Genomic DNA, 18,243 nt, shown 5'->3' on the forward strand with positions numbered 1-18,243 from the left:
AAAAAAGCTACTACTACAATTATTATTATATATTAGTTATTGTTAGAAGCATGCATATTTCATTTTTGACTGAAACACTGAATGTGAAATAACACATTTTTCATGTTTCTGAAGGGTGTGAGGTCCATTTTCCTACTCTGTTTTGTCACGAAATGATGCGAAATGAGCTGCAAAATGCGAAATAAGACTCTTAAACACAAAATTTAGTTAATTTTCCGACGCAACACTTCCTGAAGTTTGAATTATCCTGCGAGTTATGGAATTCATGGAAAATTGATTAATTTTGCTGTAAATATTTGAGAAGCAAAAATGGACCCCTTTATACAGGAATAAACTTAATACTCTGGTAATTACATAAATGCGCATTACAAGGGATATGTTTATTTCGTGTAATAAGTGCAGTTTTTAAATCAAATTCAGGATTATGTTCACAATTTTAAAACCAAAATGTCATTTTAAAACCAAAATGTCATTTTATGTAAGGTTTCGATCCATTCTATCACCACTTTTGAACCCGAAATTAACTTTGTTTTTGTACCGAAATTTTTATTTTTTATTTACCAAAAATATGTGCCTCTAGTTATCGTGAAACATGCTGGAGTGATTATAGAAATTAGTAAATAACACATTTTGTAAAAAATATAAGTAATGGCACATTGTTGGCTTGCATTAAGATCATGATGAATGGAAGGTAGAATGTATGGGATTTTTTGTGAACTTTAAAACTCAAGTGCTTGAGCCTACCCGTTGTTTTTCAAAAGCTGGCACCTGTGATTTGAATTCTTATTTTGTGCCAAAGCTATGTTGCAACAAGGCCAACTTGCACTTGAACATAAGAAATACATAATAAGTTCCTTAACTAGAGCACTTAGATTCTGATATATCAGATTGGCAGAATTATTGACTTTTTGCTCTAAACTGTAATTCAGCCCACATAATTAAATCATCATTTCCAACTTAAAAAATATATTGTAGAAATTGGGAGTGGGGGTCTGGTGGCCATACCTGGTTATGCCAATGTTGTATTTAAACAATAAAAAAAAATACCATTTGCCTAGTTGTTCTCTCTCTACCTTCATCTATCATAAAAATTAAATCCTGTGGCAGATTATACAGAAATTATTGTGGAAGAGAGAATGTGACAAGAATCTGTTGTACATGCAGAAATGTTTATGCTATGCGTTACCTGGAAGGCCCTCCAAAGAAACCAAATGACCACTGATCCGAAGACTTGGTTTGTTTAGGCTGCTGTGGACTTCCTGCGGCTCCTTTAGATGGTGCATCCTTTGGTGGATCCTTGACTTCCTTTGCGGATTTTTCTGGCTTTGAAACGTCCTTCTTTCCACCTGGCTTGAAGTATTTTTCAAATCCTTTCGGTGGCTTCTCACAAAAGAGCCTCCACTGATGCAACACAGTTTCTAATGTTGAACTACATGGAGAATTCTGAAGGATAGAAAGGTTTCTTTTCAACTACAATAAAAAAAGAAAGGAAATATGGTTATAATTTGCACAAAGCTATTCATCAAAGCACTCAAACATATGCTGATAAGAGTTGGAGGACAAGAAAATTTCATAAAGCTAAAACTAATACATTAATTGCATCAAATGTCTCACCAGCATTAAAGTCAGGAAACAGGAACAAAATACAACACATGAAAATAAGATGACGCAAAGATATTGATGTTTCGAAGATATCTCAACCATGGTATCTAAATTACTCCATAATTGAATGCACAGACTCTTTTTTCTATGATCAAGATATTGAAATCTCTCTTTTGAGATTACTCCATGCTATGCTTATCTATGCTACACAGATTAGCTAATCAAACTAAACCATTTTTAAAGTCCAAATGGGCATGATTTTGATAATACCAGAAATATGCATAAGAGTACCTTTGGATAAACTAATCTACATATATGTTTGATAGTCTCAGAAAATATTAATATGTGTGATGATATGTAGGAACATTGAATAAAATGTTCCTTTTGTGCAGGAAACACTATGCACATGTTTCAGAGGGGGAATGGAAGTGTGTAAATATAAAGGCAATCAAATTCAACCAGCATAACTCATTCACGTGCATAAACGCACAAATAGTAAAACAGTAAATATGTAGAAAGGGAATTGCAATGCTGGCAAGATACTTTAGCACTACTTTTTTATCTCATAGATACTCTCTTCGTCCTCCTGTACACCATAATGCTGGAAAGAGGTCTTAACTGACTTTTTATCAAAACAATCTCATGGAAAGTTGGTTTATGACAAAGAATGAGTAAACAGTACTTGTTGGAGTATTCTTAGTGTTGTGTGTACAGGAAGGCACCCGGATGCATGCACATTTATACATACATACATACACACGTACAAAAAGAGACTGGCGCGCATGGAAGAACAGCACATGATGAGCATGGGGTAAAAGTTCGGTATACCAGAGACACATTAAAATTGGATATTTTGTGTTTCGCATGGTTCATACTTACTTATTGTGTATTGCAGAAAATAATTCAAGGTGCCATTATGCATTTTACATGAAAACAAACACAATTTTTCATATACAGAGTGATTTCTTTGATTCCTTTCTTACCTTCCGTGACACACAACATGGCGAGCATATTTTGACTCACGTTGTGGGAATGCAGTGTTTCCTACTTTCTTCACCGAAAAATACCTACTATGGTGTTCGTCACGTGTGCAAATTGTACATTATGCACGGGTAGCTGACGCATAGCCCTGCAAACCCTTCACGGATAGCCCCACGAACCGTTATGCACTGTAGCTGACGGATAGCCCGACAAACCATTTCCGATAAGTTTAGGTTAGGTTTGGTTAGGCAAGCATAATAAAAAAAGGGGGTTGGAAACACTAACAGCACTCATCAAACGTACGCAGCATGCAGTCCACGAAGGCGAAGCAAATAAAAGCAATGGCAATTGTGCGTCGGTGAGATATTTCTCTTGAAAAATACATGATTTCTCGGTCAAATATATTCCACGATGAAAGAAAACACCTCGCCAAACGTTGGAAACCTTGTAGAAACTCCTTTCCATAAGTAGTTTCTCCTGTAAAATTGAAGAAATGTGTCTCCGATATACCGAACTTTTACCAAGCATGGTTGTCAACACGTCAGTGGGAGATCATAACAAAACAATACATGCCTACACTTGCCATTTCTTACGAACAGTTCATGCGCGGACCCATGTTGGAAGAGACTTTTTGCTTTTTCTAGTGAACTTTTCCACCCTTACAGTTTGTATCATCACTTCTGAAGCAACCTATGTAAATAGTAACACTGTAAGCCTGTAGACACACATTTATAATGCTAACAGCACCAAACCTGACCAACCTAACCTATTTGTGTAATATGGGATGACAATTGTAATTTGTGTCTGAGCAGATACAACTTTGGTACTATTATAGTATGGGGGAGACACCTATAAATCATAGGTACTTGTTTACTATCCTTCGGACACATTTATTTATTTTTACAGAAGAAACTACTTACCGTAATAAGTTCCTGTAGCATTGTCGAACATCGGGAAGGTGTTTTGTGTGATGTGGGAATGTTTCATAGCTGAAATTCGTGTTGTTCGTTGAAAATTAATTCTCCGACGGAGAACAGCTAGCCCCACGAACCATTGGTGCGTGGATAGGTTAGTTCTGTTAGGTTAGGAAACATAGTTAAAATTTGGTGTCGTGTTAGTATCAGGATCTAGATATTGGAAATCATTGCGAACTATTGGCGCGTGGTTAGGTTAGGAAACATAGTTCAAATTTCATCAAAACAACGTTGATACACCTTCAGGAATGTTCCGCGAAGCAGATACGTAAGTACGAATGTCAAAAACTGACGACACGAAAAAATTAGAGGTGTACGAAGGATAGTAAATTTTTACCAAATCATATATTTTGCACTTTTTTACATTGCTAATGTACTATTTTGGAATGCAGAACATTTCCTAAGGTGAAATAATGCATCTCTAACTAAGATAATGTCTATTTCTTACATTTACGAGTACTTATTGTTACTTGTTATTTCGATTCTGTAACACATTATGGCGGGTGATAGCGTACTGGTTCAGGATGCGTTGTGAGTGTTTTGTCGATTTATGCAGTGTTGCAATCTCGTTCACAGGAAAATACCTACTTTCGTGCCCAGATTTGAAATTATGCTAATGCCTCGCAAACCTTTGATGTTAGCCTCACAAACAATTGATGTTAGCCCCACAAATCATTGACATTACCCTTAAAAACCATTCACATTAGCCCCAAAAACCACTGACGTTAGACCAAAAACCATTTTCCGTAAGGTTAGGTTAGGCAAGCATAGTTAAAAAAAAATTAAAAATACTAGACACGTTATGTTCTAGTGAAAACATGGCGAGTTTGAAACACTGACTATGGGGTTACGCCATTTTAACACACGGAACATTGTGCTCTCGTGCAGAAAGCAAATGGCGGCAGCAGAAACAGTGTGTCGGACAGAGATTTTCGCAGAAAACAACATGTATTCGCATTAAAATGGATCAAAACTACATTCACGAACTTCCACAACACTAAAGAAAATGATTTCCGTAAGAACTTTCTCCTGTAAATTTGAAGAAATCTGTCTCCCCTATACTATATGGATACTTAAAAGAAAAACAATTGATCCAGACTTACTCTTAAGGATCATACAAAGAGTAGTAGTTGGGTCAGAGGAGGATTTTCCACTAGATTCCCTATGCCGCAAATAACTAGCCCCGTCTAGTTCACTGCACTCTTTGACTCTCTTTGCACCGAAGCATCTAGTTGGTTACATAGTGCAACACACAATTGTCTAGTTCGTTGATTTGGAGTCAAGTAGTGTATTTGGTGTCTGCACCATTTGCACTACGTTCTGGGTCGGTATATGATCACGTGGTGAGTGCTAACTAATCAAATGAACGTTTAAAGCAGCAGACAGGCATTTGTTGAATCTTCTGAACTTGAACACCGCTTTCTGTCTCCTTGGGTGAACGTCAGTTCCTTGCACCATCGTGACACTGGAATACACCTGCACTACACAGTGTGTCAAAAAGTGCAGCGAACTAGATGGGGCTATTATGAAGTTCCAGGTGTTTATGCATGATGTTTCAGTTAGACAGTATACTAAAGATATAATGCAAAACACGCAAAATCAACAGTAAATGGCAGCGGTCGAATGATTACACGAGAAATATGCAGGATTGAATTTTTAAAAGCCCTTTATGAAAGTTTACACCAATAGACCCATGCAATTGTGCAAACTCAGCGCTAGCTCCAGCATTGCTCTATGCAGTAAGTAGGAATTACCAACGTTGTTGACGTTATATAAATTTCACTACTTTCAACATTTTCAAGAAAAATAAAAATTACTAATGAGGAGCTCTTACGCTGAGCAAAAGAAATGAACACCAATATTTATTACCACGCTTGTATCAATACTGCCTCGCTTTACACCATTCCAGAATAGTCTTTCTAGCTTTCGAGCTGTTAACAACAATCTGTGAGCCATTCCTCTTGCTGCTTTTGAGTATTGTACTTGAAGTTGCGTTTGAAGAAACTTGCACACCGTGGTCTTGTCTTTGCATCATAGAAGACAGATGAGCGGTTCGTAGCGATCTTATCAATAGATGTCTCTAGTGTCTACCGCAATGTTGCCAACAAAATATTGTAGTTTAATGTTTAAAGTTGCAAAAGCAGTTGTTTTTTCTATATTTGCATAAGTTTCAAATTAATCACTTGGTTAAACATTATTGGACATTTCGTTTAAGTAAACAATTTTTAAAATCTTACATACTTCGTGACAGAAATCTAGAACTAAATAATTTGGCAACTGTGTACTGCATCTGTGAAGTGTGGAAGAAAATGGCAGAGAGAAGTGGAAGGTTTTCGTTGCACCTGTATTATGTGAAGTAATGAACTACAAAAGAGAGATTTTTTAATATGTCCTCCAAAGTGTTACGAAAGTTGTATGGTGAACCGGACCTTGCGAATGAACTTGGTGCTGAGGTCAATAGTGACACAGAAATAGACTTACCAGGATCAGGTGGTGCTAAGAAGAAACAATTGAATATCAATCGATACAATTTGGTATGTATTCATAATTTTTTTAATCACTTGATACAATATTTGATGTGGTCATTACTTATACAATTGTAAGTTCTCAGATATTTTTTCTATGTAGAGATGTCTGTCATGGCAAATGTTGGAAGAATGACACTGGAAAAGGTTTAGTTTATTTCAGTTACGTCAATGGCCTCTGTGTCATCATGTTTGTCATAAAGGATTCAAACAATTTCTATAGTATATTTTGTGTTTTATGTGCATCATAATTTACATTTCTTATAGTGTTTATGATTGTTTTATTAAATTTCGTGAAATACGTACAGGTAGTCCACACAAGGTTATAGCTACAACATAGCTATATAATCCAAAATGAAACATTGTTCATTACAAAACTATTGTATGACTGATACTGCTGGCGTACAAGTTTCGAAATGACCAAACATAGTGACATTCATTTTTCACATAATAATGAAATTGACAGAAGGAGTAGAGAAACACACTTTATTACTAGAGACAATGGCATTTCTTGAGTTGATATGGTTAAAATTCGTGAATACCAGGCCAAAAATGTTGAATACAATGCTAAAATCCCTGGTATTAAAAATGACAGAAAGCGTGTTTATATGTTCGATACATTTGAATGACAAACGAGCCCAAGCAAGACGTGAACTCCACAATAAGTAATATACGAGGGTCACTATTAAGGCGAGGAGGGACAATTACGCACCAGTTGTGCATTTATTTCAATATCAGCGGAATGGGTACTGCTATTAAAACAAGGTTCTCGTCTGAAATAGAGCATGAATCTCTCCCCATGTGGCAAGTGGGAACTGTTTTTCAAGTTGATTATTAAGCTAGCCACGATGTTTCAAAAATATGAAGAATAAGAATTTTCAGAATCCCATGTATTTCTTATACAGGAAAAGGAAATAACAACTTAAACTCAAGTGGAGTTTTCGACTTGTTCGTCTGCCAGAAAGTACTTCAAAGTGTCATTTTTCCGTTGATATATATTTTAAGGCCATCTGAGGTTTTATGTTCCCAAGAGAACAAATAAAAAAAATTTCCATAAGGATCAATGTTAAATTTTTCTCCGTCTCCTTCAGCCATTGTAGCACAGACCTCCCCCCCTGTGCAGCTTGCCATGGTTTTGGGGAGAGGAGTGAGAAGAGGTCTGCTAGTAATCTGAGAAGAACCCACAAGTGTAGTGCTAAATGTTTTCCTAGCTCCTACAGCTATCATGGCACAGACCTCCCCCATCCCTCCCTTCCTCATGTTGCCATGAAGAAGGGCTGTGGGAGGAAGGACGAGAAGAGGTCTGTCTACTGGCAATCTGACGGAAACACGTGTTTTTTCAGAGAAAGATATTCCATCACTCCACGTGATGTTTCACTTCACGCTGTTCATAATAAAATCTGTAGTAAGGATATGTTGATGGAATGGAACAGGATGACAAAGTTTCGCAGTCGCTATTGTAATTGCTAGATCTTGTGTAAAACATGTGCACATTTCAATTTAGATGAAAATTGTCAATGAAGATCTTTGAAACATATTGTATGCCAGGTGTGCCGGTGTCAAAAACTCGGTTGAGGTTAATAAATCCATCGAAAGTTTAGTGATCTGGAATGAAGATATGATTAGTAGCTTTGACATGATAGATTTGTATCCGAGCATACCTAGAAAAAAAGTGGGAGACTGCCTTCAGAGGTGGCTGTTGGAGGTGGTTTTTCCTTGTAACCGGTTATAATTATTTCTATGTCAACAATAAGATTTTCGGGCAAAAAGAAGGGTTGGCAATGGGCAACCCGGTATCGGGCATTGTGGCTAGCATTTTCATGCATTTTGTAGAAAAAGCTGCTTTAGAGCAGACAAGGTGTGGTTTAAAATACTATGGGAGGTATGTCGACGATATTTTGATAATCGGGAGAGAAAAAGAGCTTGATATTGTTTTTATTGAATTAGGAAAACCAGGAAAAAAGGATTGGTTTTACAAGGGAAAACCTCGTGGATGGGAAGATTAATTTTCTTGACTTAAGTATCACAAAAACCGACAAAGGAATAAAAACAGGGGTTTGCCATAAACCCCTAGCTGGCGACTTGTATATCAACAAAATATCTGAACACACTGGAAGGATTAAGACAAATGTTTCTCGTATTTTTTCATCAGAGCAGAATGGCTATGCAATGAAAGAATAGAAAGAGAAATTTCATGGATAACGGAGGTAGGCTAAAAAACGGGTATCTAAATCAAGAAATGAATAAGTTAGCTAGAAAAGCACAAAGGATCATAAAAAGGGAGAACACCAACGACCCTAATGGGAATGCAAAGGAGGATGCTGAGGTAGGGAATTTGATTAATAAGGATCTTTTTGTAAGAATTCCTTATTATAAAGGGTTATCGGAAAAAATAGAATAAACTGTAAGAGAATATGGTATGAAGGGTCCCTCCCCGGAACATTGAAAAGCATTTCACTGAATATAAAAAAGGTGGGGAAGGAGCAGGGAATCCCGGAAGAACAAAAAGGAGTCTTTAGGATGGAATCCGAATGCAGCAAAGAATGCATAGGACAGTCCGGAAGAAGCATGCGCATAAGATGAGGCGAGCATGACAAGGATATCGGGGAGGGAGTACTCAAAAGTGGTCTCTCTGAACATCTTATTGAAAGTGGACATAAGATTGTAAAAAGAGAAGTCATTAGGAAAGATAATAATAAATTAAATAGGGATGTTTATGAAGTTGCATATATTTGCACAGGAAATAGGAATATACTCAAGAGAGACGCCGGTAATTTAGAAAACTGATGCTAGAAAAGGTTTCCATGTTACTTTTGAGGTCATCAAAGCAGCAGAAGAAGAACGTGAATTCACGTTGGATTGGTGACGTAAGGGGTAAAGGGAGGGGATGGTTTATAGGAGGGGAGGTAGCCTTTTCCTTCCGGTTGAGGGGGGGGGCTGCTCACCTGAGTAAGCCTTGAAACCAGCCTGGGCTCGTAACGGCCACTTGGGATCCTTTTTAGTTATTTTAATATAAGTGTGAGTATTTTTACGAACTTTTTAACATGCTGAGATTTTTTAAGTTAGAATATGGCAGAGTTTATGTAAGTGTTTTAAACCTTAACACTTAACCAAATCCTCATTCAAACCCTTCTTTTACGTGGCACTATGCTCTGTGCCTAGAAAGCATCCACGAATCTGGTGAAGGAGGCAGTCTGACCTCCGAAACGTTCTCCTAATAAGACTCACTCACATAAGTAGTTAAATTAACCAATACTATTTAGCGTATTTATCTCCTAATAATAATAGAAAATAATTTAATTATTATAACATTTTGATATATTTTCCGAAGGAAATATTATTGTGAGGACCTTCGTGGTTTAAAGTACGTGAGTCCTAGATCATGAAATACGCATAAATCTCTAATGTATAGAACAAGAATATATGTACCGTTCAAAATGTGGCGTACACAAGGGGGGTGTTTACTGGGTTTGAACCCCCCTCTTGAGCTTTTTAACTATTATGAAACTTGCTTGTAGAAAAATTAAAAATTGCTAATTAATCACAGTCAAAGATCTACGACAGTAATAATAATAATAATAATAATTTGAATTATAATTCCCATGCAGCATGGAGAAAAGCACAACATTCTAAACACACGTGTCTATAATAGGAAATGCCTTGATAATAAACACGAATTCTTGAAAATTAAATATGAGGGCAACTATGGTTTAAAAGAAAAAAGTTGTTTTGTACATCAGCTGCAACAATGTTCAACGAACATGTATATTTTTCTGTGAACAACAAGCTTTAACTAAATAAAGTTATTTGGTCATTGTAAGCTGCTAATGTAGACAAATGCTAGGCCTACAAGAATACACGATCACCAGTCTGCCTTCCCATTGTATACGCGGTACATTTAAATTTCTGAATTCTAATATAAGCTTAACTACTGTGAAATGTTACTATGCTGATACACACGCCTGTAACAAAAATGAAGAGGGGGCACAGGCAGGCACGTATTTAGAAATATATTTCAGGTGAATTTGAACCAAATGTCTAATAATAATAAGGTTTAAAGGGCCCCCCCGATGTGTAGTGCAGATGCTTGAAGATTCGTCTGATGAAAAAGTTCTCCCTCCAGATACAGCAGAAGTTACGGATGAAGAAGAAGAAGGCGACGACAATAACATGATCGCAGCTGACAATTTCCCTATTGACACAGTAGGGGAAATAGAAGTGCATACTCAATCTGTAACAATGGATGATGATCAGCAGTCAATTAACAACAATCAACATCCAATTGTTGAAGAAAACGTCAAATCAACTTCACAAAATAAGAATACTAAAAATAATTGGGGGAAAATCATGAGTGGAAGAAAGAAGATGCTGTGTTTTCTATGCTTCCAATGGATGAAGAAGGTGATAGACTATTGCAAATAAAAGATGATCTGATAGTCAAAATTGCAACAGAATTATTTGGTTTGTTTTTGACATTGACATATATACAAGCTTATAGTTGATCAAAGTGTTCTATATGCAAGACAAAACAACAGTCAAGACTTCAGTGTTGGTAATGAAGATATCAAGAGTTTCATTGGATTCCTTATACTAACAGGGTATCACACTATCACACATTACCTCAAGAAGAAATGTATTGGTCAATGAACGATGACATTTCAGTTCCAATAATGAGACATGCAATGACTAGGCAAACTTGCAGAAACATAAAGAGAAATTTGCACTTGGCTGATAATGCAAAACTAGATAGAAGTGACAAGTTATACAAAGTGAAACCTTATATTGAACTTTTGAACAAGAACTTTCAAAAGTTTGGTGTTTTCAGTCACAATCTAGTCACTGATGAGCAAATGATACCCTACAATGGTAGACATTCTGTGAAAATGTACATTAAAGCAGTCAGACAAATTTTCTCAAATTTATAATTTTTATACCTCTTTACGCTAATGTTGCACATATGCAACACCAATTTTTTTGTAGTCACCCTGTACATGGAAACATACATTGGTTTTCGATTTTTAGTGTGTCTAAAGTTTTGTTGTAAATTTAGCAAGTGAATAATTACATTGGTTTTCGATTTTTAGTGTGTGTAAAAGTTTTGTTGTAAATTTAGCAAGTGAATAATTTACGGCAAAAAATGGGTTAAACGTCACCCGATTGTTTTTGCAAACCATTTTTTACCACAGGGGCAATGGTTTCCACAGTCACTGCGGTTGCCGGACGCCCACTTCTCTCCTCACCTTCCAACAAGTTTCGATCTCTCTGAAAGTATCAAAACCACCGAAAAATTGTCGCATGGGACGGAGCAAAGTCCCTGAAAGCCTGTCGAAATTGCTCAAAGCTCTGTGACTCAATTAACCCACTTTTAAAATCATCTCATTAAAGTGCTCTCTTCCCAGCTCCATACTGCAGATGACCGACTCCGTGCATATGGAGACAAGTGGAACCCTACAAGCAACACTGAGAAGCCGAGCAGGTTGAAACTTGCACGGGTGAATCAGCAAAGATGTCGCTGTTGACCGTATTTCTTGGAAGCGAAACAATGAACCATAACACATTCTGTCTCAAAACTTTCATGGTGACCCTGGTATATATCTTGTGTTTTTAGTGTTTGCAAAGTTACATACAGTACTCATGTGTGTAATAGCGTGGGAGTTATTACATTGTGGGCCAGATTTGGACAATGTGTCACAATGGAAGCGCACTGTGAGAAGGCATATATCTCCATGCAGGTTGTTGCCTACAGCTCCCAGAGCTCAAGTCCCAGTGACTAACTCTGTGCCTCCTTTTGGAATGCTGCGTGTGTTATAGCAATGTCTGTAGACCTGTTGCTCAGCCAATTTCTGTTTGACCAGTGATCGGGGAGCTCCAGTTGGCAAAGTGCCAAGAAAAAGGGGAAGGCAGGTGGGGAACACCGTTCGCGGTTACACATTGAACAGTGTTACCAATCAGAGAGGATGCTTATCCACCAGAACGTAAGTAACGAAAACTGAGGGACATGGACAAGGATTTTTTTTTTATCACAACCATGCTGTTTGTCCTTCTTCCAATGCAAAATAGAAGGATAGTAGGGTAAAGAATTGTAGTTTCACTTATAGGGGCATCCTTAGAATGAGGGTCGGGCATTCGCGTCCTCTCCAAGATTTAGGCTAGAAGTAAAACAGAAAGAACAAAATTTCATTTGAAGAAAATAAACTCATGGTGCAAATGAGGCATTACCGGATTGAACCACTCCACATTCCTCTTTACTTTGCCAGCATTTTCGAAATGTTAAGTTGCTGTCTATCCATGCTCTAGGGGTGATTGAAATTGCGGGTTATCTTCACCATTTGCTTCACTGTGAGTTCTCTTTACAGTCACCTCTAATACGCCTGCGATTGCACTCGCATGTTTTGTAGCCTGCAAAATTGGAATCCGAGGCTTGCATTCTAATGCTTCTTTGTCGCAGAATCCCAGCACATTGTGCACCATCTGTTTGCACGCGCTGCATAGTGGTTTATCACAAGAACGTTTTATCGGTCCTGCCTCCATCATTACAAAAGCACATACAGAACTCCGCACAAATACACACACACAGGAAACAAACTTCATGTCTATCTGCATTTTGTTGCAAACATGCCACCCGGCGGCCAGAGCACTTCTAATATCTTGTGGCAATATTCTCCGGTTGGCAACATTGCTCTCTTTCCCCATGTGACACTCGCGCTTCAGAGAATCCGCTCCGTAAACTCCCTCATTTTACGAATGGCCTCGGCTACTTCAGTCATGCGCAGAAAATTTGAGAGCTCTCTGATCACTGGTCGAATAGAATGTCCAGAGTTGAAGCAAGGGGCACAGCTGTGCTCAGTATCTACTATCAAGACACCCAAAGTGAAAATGCCAGATCTCTGCAATGCTTCGATCTGGCTTTCACACTGATATAATTTGCATCACAGAACCCTAGCTAGACGACATACATGACAGCGATTCACATGGTGTTCAGATAGTATAGGCAGTATGTGTACCGAGACCGTATGGACCACTGTGGATGCGGCAGAAAGCTTTACTTAGATAACATCTACATACCCCATCTACCTCAACTGATGACCTTGATAGAGTATAACATTTGCTCTTTCTTCTACGGACACAAATGAATGTCAATGACACATTAGTGCTGGTTTTAATTTCACAAATACCACATGTCAAAAAATTAACGTTGATGGTAGTCTGTTTGCCATTTGCATCTTAGGGCCTCCCCGATTGCGCAGTGGTATCGTCGCCGCCTTGTAATCAAGCGATCCCGTGTTCGAGGCACATAGTGGTTCGGATCCCACTTTAAACTGTAGGTGCAGTCCCGGTTAGCCATTCTGTGCATAAAGTGGACTTAAAGCACCAACTCAAGCAAGCCATTTGCATCTCAACATCAGAAATAATCTAGTCCCTCCTTAAGACGGTATCCAAAACAGACCTAACACAAGTTGATCCTTTCCCAACAAGCATGGGTAGAGATACTCGGGTTAGAATCTATAAGGTATGAAGGTGTCATTCTATATTTTAAAATGACGCCCATACAGATTTTATCCAACCATGTTCTGTTGAACCCACACACGAAGTATTGACCATGAAGTATATTTACAGTAATTGTGTGGGTAAGATACTTTTCTAGAATATATTGACAGATAAGGTATAGATATATTGGCACATAGGTTGTAGTAGATCATTCTTGTATTAGCATAGTTATTACTCAATCTTACTTTGTGATTTTTTTAATGATTAAATTACACACATTACAGTTGAATCAGCAATCCTTATCAGAGTCTGAAGTGAAGGAGGACGATGACCATGAAACAGAGGCTGCCAATGCAGGTGATGAGCTAGGAGATGGTCGAGATTCCACCAGGCGCAAGAAAAAGAAGAAGAAGAAGAAAGCTGTTAAATCTTCAAACAATAAGCGAAGCAGTGAAGATAATTTGGAGGTAATTCATGAAGAACTATATGTGCAAAATAAGCTTCTTTTTAGTTTTAGCAATTTCAAAAATGTAACAGATTTGCTGCATTCTACAGATGTTAGTTCTTCAGCTATTGCACATGTATCCTTGTCAAGAACCGCAAACGTCTTCTCAAGTACATATGTAGTCTGTTGAAATGTACACTATTATTAATATTTTCAGATGTTTTTAACACTTGTGGGAATATTTCATACCATGTCCCAAGAAGCTCTGTGGTCCACACAGTCATTAATAAAATGTGGTACATGGGGAAGAGGGGTAAAGAGAACTGGAGGATCATGCTGAACTCTTCACCTCAACAGTGGCAGAGATAGTGAATGTGTAGAGCCCCTACTTCCACCTTTTCTCCTTATGATCCTCCATGGTTTGTTGCAGTGTGCAAGAAAATGCTTCACTTTTACCTTGTTGTCAGCTATGTGTTTAAAATTGTGTAGAATAAAGTCATTGGAATGAGGAAGGAAATAGTTTATCTAGTGCTTTTTTTTTAGCGATTCACAACAGTCCACCATACCAGCACCTTTTAGTAGATGAGTAACCTAGTAACGTTTCATTTTTTGGAAAGCAATATATGTGTGTGTATGTAACTACATGGATGCACAATAATTTATGAATATGACACAATAATTTGAGTAGTTCTTACATAGGCGCGAGCTGAAAAATTTCCAAAGGAGTATCATAATCATGTTTTCGTTGCCAGGCACACACTGATTAGAGTGTGGGTGAGCCTTGGAGTTGCTTTATGTAGGATCATTCTCAGAAAAATTTCTGCCAGAGGTGACCCACACTGGAAATCAAACCCAGGCCTCTCATGTCAGATATCCTACCATTACTCTATGCATGCTACAAATAACTCACCTTAATTTTAGAATTTGATTGTGATATAAGTATTGTAATTTGCATTTTAACATCTTTAGGCAGATGAAATTGAGCGCTCAGTGCAAGAAGTGAGCAAATTCCTTGGTGAGCTTCCGACGGTGTGCAAGAACATCTCAGAAGACAGCAGGAACACCACTCCCAGGAAAGGCATCTTAAGCATTGAGCACAGAAACCTCAATCCCAACAATGAGATCAAGAGGATATTTGGGTCCAAAGTGGTGCAGGCCGAACAGAAGTAAAGATTTAGTTTTTTCTTTTTTTTCTTTTTTCACTTTATTATCCAATCATTCACTTAATTATTTGATTATTCAGAAATTTGGAATCTTGGGGGAATAAAAGATGTGGTTGATAATAATTAGCCCTAAGCGAGTTACTAACTAACCTTTTCTGTAAAATTTACTTGTAGAAGTTTCGTGCAAAAGTTAGTAACTCGCTTATGTCTAATGAATGGAATCTTGTGGAAGGCATGGATATTTCTTTATACCTCAAGTGTCAACCTCACTTTCATGTAGTACAGCCTGTACTGAATTCTTGCTGGGTAATGATTAGAGGCACATATTTTTGGTAAATAAAAAAATCAAAATTTCAGTACGAAAACAGAGTCAATTTTGGGTTCAAAAGCGGTAAATAAAATAAAATTTCGCTGTTATAGCAGTGAAAAAGTGGTATATAAAATGACATTTCCATTTTTAAAAATGTGAATATTATCCCAAATTTGATTTGAAAACTGCACTTGCTACACAAAATAAACATATCCCTTCTAATAGCATGTTTATGTTGTTACCAGAATATTAAGTTTATTCCTGTATAAAGGGGTCCATTTTTGCTTCTCAAAGATTTACAGCAGAATTAATCAAATTTCTGTGAATTGCATAACTCTCATGATAATTTTGACTTCAAAAAGTGTCGCACCTGTAAATAAACTCTAAATTTCGTGTTTTCTCCTTAGCGTGTGTCGAGGGTCCCTTTTTAGTTATTGGATTATTGTTTAGTTCTAATTCTTGAGTTGTGAAGTCAGGCCCTTTGGTGCTAGGCATTTTCTATCACTTTTCTCTTTTTCACACCCTTTTACCTCTGATCCCCGTTTCACTTTCAGTGATTGTATATTCTGAATGTCTTCCTCATCACATAGAAAATGGCTTTGTTATACCTGTCATGGTGGGAAGAAACTAATTCATGATGAATTTTTGTACTTAAAAGCCAGCAATGATAAAGTGTACTGGCAGTGCTCTCTGAAGTGGTGCAATGCCTGTGTCCACACTGTAAATGATGAAGTTTTAATACTTGTGAAGGAGCATACTCGTGTACCAGACTTGAACTAAGCCTTGTCCCATTTAGCTGCATTGCACTCTCATTTCTTTAGGGACTATTGTAATGCATAAATTAAATACTAAATATATTAAGCCCTTATAAATAACACAATGAGGTGTTAAATGTATTAGGAGACCTCTAAGTTTATTAGGATTTTGGTTTCAATAGGTGGCAGATTCACTTAAGGTGTCATATAGGCATCATCAGACTCCAAGAATCTTGTTGACTGCTTTGTTGCATTTTTCTGGCAATGGTCTTTATTTCACTGTACAGTAATGTGGTGTTTAATCCACAAATGTGTGGATTAGACCCCTTGAATTGATCTCTTGTATGAGTTAAAATTCATAGGATGTATTTTATTTTCTTGTTAAGGGTTTGACTTCCATTTTGTTATCATTGTGGGGCTCGTCCCCATATTAAGTGACAATGCAAATGGCTATTGTGCCAACACATCCATATTATATTAAATAAATCAGTCAATCTTGTCCTTTCATTTTGTGAATTAGTCATTGCTAGAAAAGCAATTTATTTGAATTTTTTTTTTCTGCATAAGAACATAGACTACCAGGATATCAATTTTTCAGAAATTGAACTTTTATATATTAATGTTTCAGCAAGCGGAGAGGGAGAGGTCGTGGTCATTTGAAATCAACTTGGCTCGTCTCGGCGAGGGATAGTTGGCCACAAGTTGGGAAGCCAGGTAAATATATATTTAAGATGTTTGTTTTCATTTAATGTTAAACTCCTATAATTTGCACCATACCTCACTTCACGCCATTCATATTCTGTTTTGTTCCATTGTTTTAATATGTACATTTTAGAAATTTGTCAAACTTCTATGTGTGCTATTGTTACTGATAAAAAGGGCTTATATTTTGCCTTCATTCAATATTCTACATGTGTGATACAAAACTGCAAATATTTTTTGAATAACCTGAATGGTATATTTACTTTTCTTCATATGTCAGGTTTGTGTGACTTAGTCACTATTTATATATATTCTGTGGTATTTCTAAAAATTAAAAATACAAAATTATTTATTACTTACGTAAAGTGAGTATTAATTTTGTACACAGACAACGTTTCAGGAACCACTGTTCCCTTCTTTAGGTCCTATATTTCGGCTATCTGAATATTGCCATAGCCACGTCAATTCTTACTCTTGTCATGGAAAGGATTAGGTATCATATGGTAAAGGTAAAATATTTGGAAAACACTAAAACATTAGCTGGCCCCATACTCACTGTTATTAAAATTATCACTATAAAACCTTCCACTAAAGGCCCTCGTGCAAGTTAAAACTTTTTAAAAAAAAGAAAAGATGCCCTGTTATCGCACTATTCTCATGCGGACTGCCTGTGCTTCCCTTATCGTATGCATGAGCTCGCTGGTGAGTCGATTCTCCCCTCCCCTTCGATGCCCCTTCATTTCTCTTCTTCATTATGTCATTTCAAGAACAAAATCGGGTATAACTTGGGCTTTGCGTATTACGTCAGAGGTAACCTGGAATCCAATTTTCTCGTATTCCCGTTTCTTCCATTTTTTGAGCATTTCAATCCATAGTTTGTCTATATTACCGTCTTCTCTGTTAAGTTTATTCTCTCTATTTTTACAAATGTACAGGCCTCATAGACATTCCTCTATTTGGTGTCCTTCTTCTATAATGTGCTCTGATAGTCCGGTCCGGTGGATCCCCTCCCTTATATCTTTATCATGTTCCTTCCAACATATGCCCATGCTTCTACTTGTTTGTCCTATATACTCTTTATTGCATTGACATGTAGTAATGTAGTAGACTGATGTACAGGGGATGGACAAAAATATGGAAACACCTGGTATAAAACAGGTAGCCATTTCAAACACGATTTGCGTCTGAATGGTAGGTGGCACTGTGGTCACTGGCACTTCCTGCGAGGTATACACCCTTTCGAACCTGACAGATGGGCCAGTTACAGTTCAGCGACCGGTCCGTGCAGGTTATCGTGA

At 37.3% G+C, this 18,243-nt stretch overlaps 2 protein-coding genes across 5 annotated transcripts in view; one reads left to right on the plus strand and one right to left on the minus strand.

The window, feature by feature from the left end:
- The window catches only part of Afg3l2 (AFG3 like matrix AAA peptidase subunit 2), a 78,368-nt gene extending 72,765 nt beyond the window's left edge, over positions 1-5,603 (minus strand). Inside the window, exons 1-2 of one of the 4 annotated variants that reach the window (XM_083122404.1) lie at positions 5,430-5,603; positions 1,187-1,470 (exon numbers count right to left, since the gene is read on the minus strand). In XM_083122404.1, coding sequence (XP_082978530.1) covers positions 1,187-1,470; positions 5,430-5,513 — 368 coding nt within the window. In that variant the 5' untranslated portion in view covers positions 5,514-5,603. Of the gene's footprint in view, positions 1-1,186; positions 1,471-1,614; positions 1,636-5,426 lie in introns of those variants that run through there. The other 3 variants (XM_083122406.1, XM_083122403.1, XM_083122405.1) reach the window with 3 other exon arrangements.
- Positions 5,604-5,678: 75 nt separating this feature from the next.
- The window catches only part of Nulp1 (Nuclear localized protein 1), a 51,739-nt gene continuing 39,174 nt past the window's right edge, over positions 5,679-18,243 (plus strand). Inside the window, exons 1-4 of the mRNA XM_083122407.1 lie at positions 5,679-6,091; positions 13,855-14,037; positions 14,985-15,181; positions 16,872-16,957. Coding sequence (XP_082978533.1) covers positions 5,945-6,091; positions 13,855-14,037; positions 14,985-15,181; positions 16,872-16,957 — 613 coding nt within the window. The 5' untranslated portion in view covers positions 5,679-5,944. The remainder of the gene's footprint in view (positions 6,092-13,854; positions 14,038-14,984; positions 15,182-16,871; positions 16,958-18,243) is intronic.

Source organism: Lepisma saccharinum, chromosome 5 (assembly GCF_977018435.1).
Source record: "Lepisma saccharinum chromosome 5, izLepSacc3.1, whole genome shotgun sequence".
Classification (NCBI taxonomy): Eukaryota; Metazoa; Arthropoda; class Insecta; order Zygentoma; family Lepismatidae; genus Lepisma; species Lepisma saccharinum.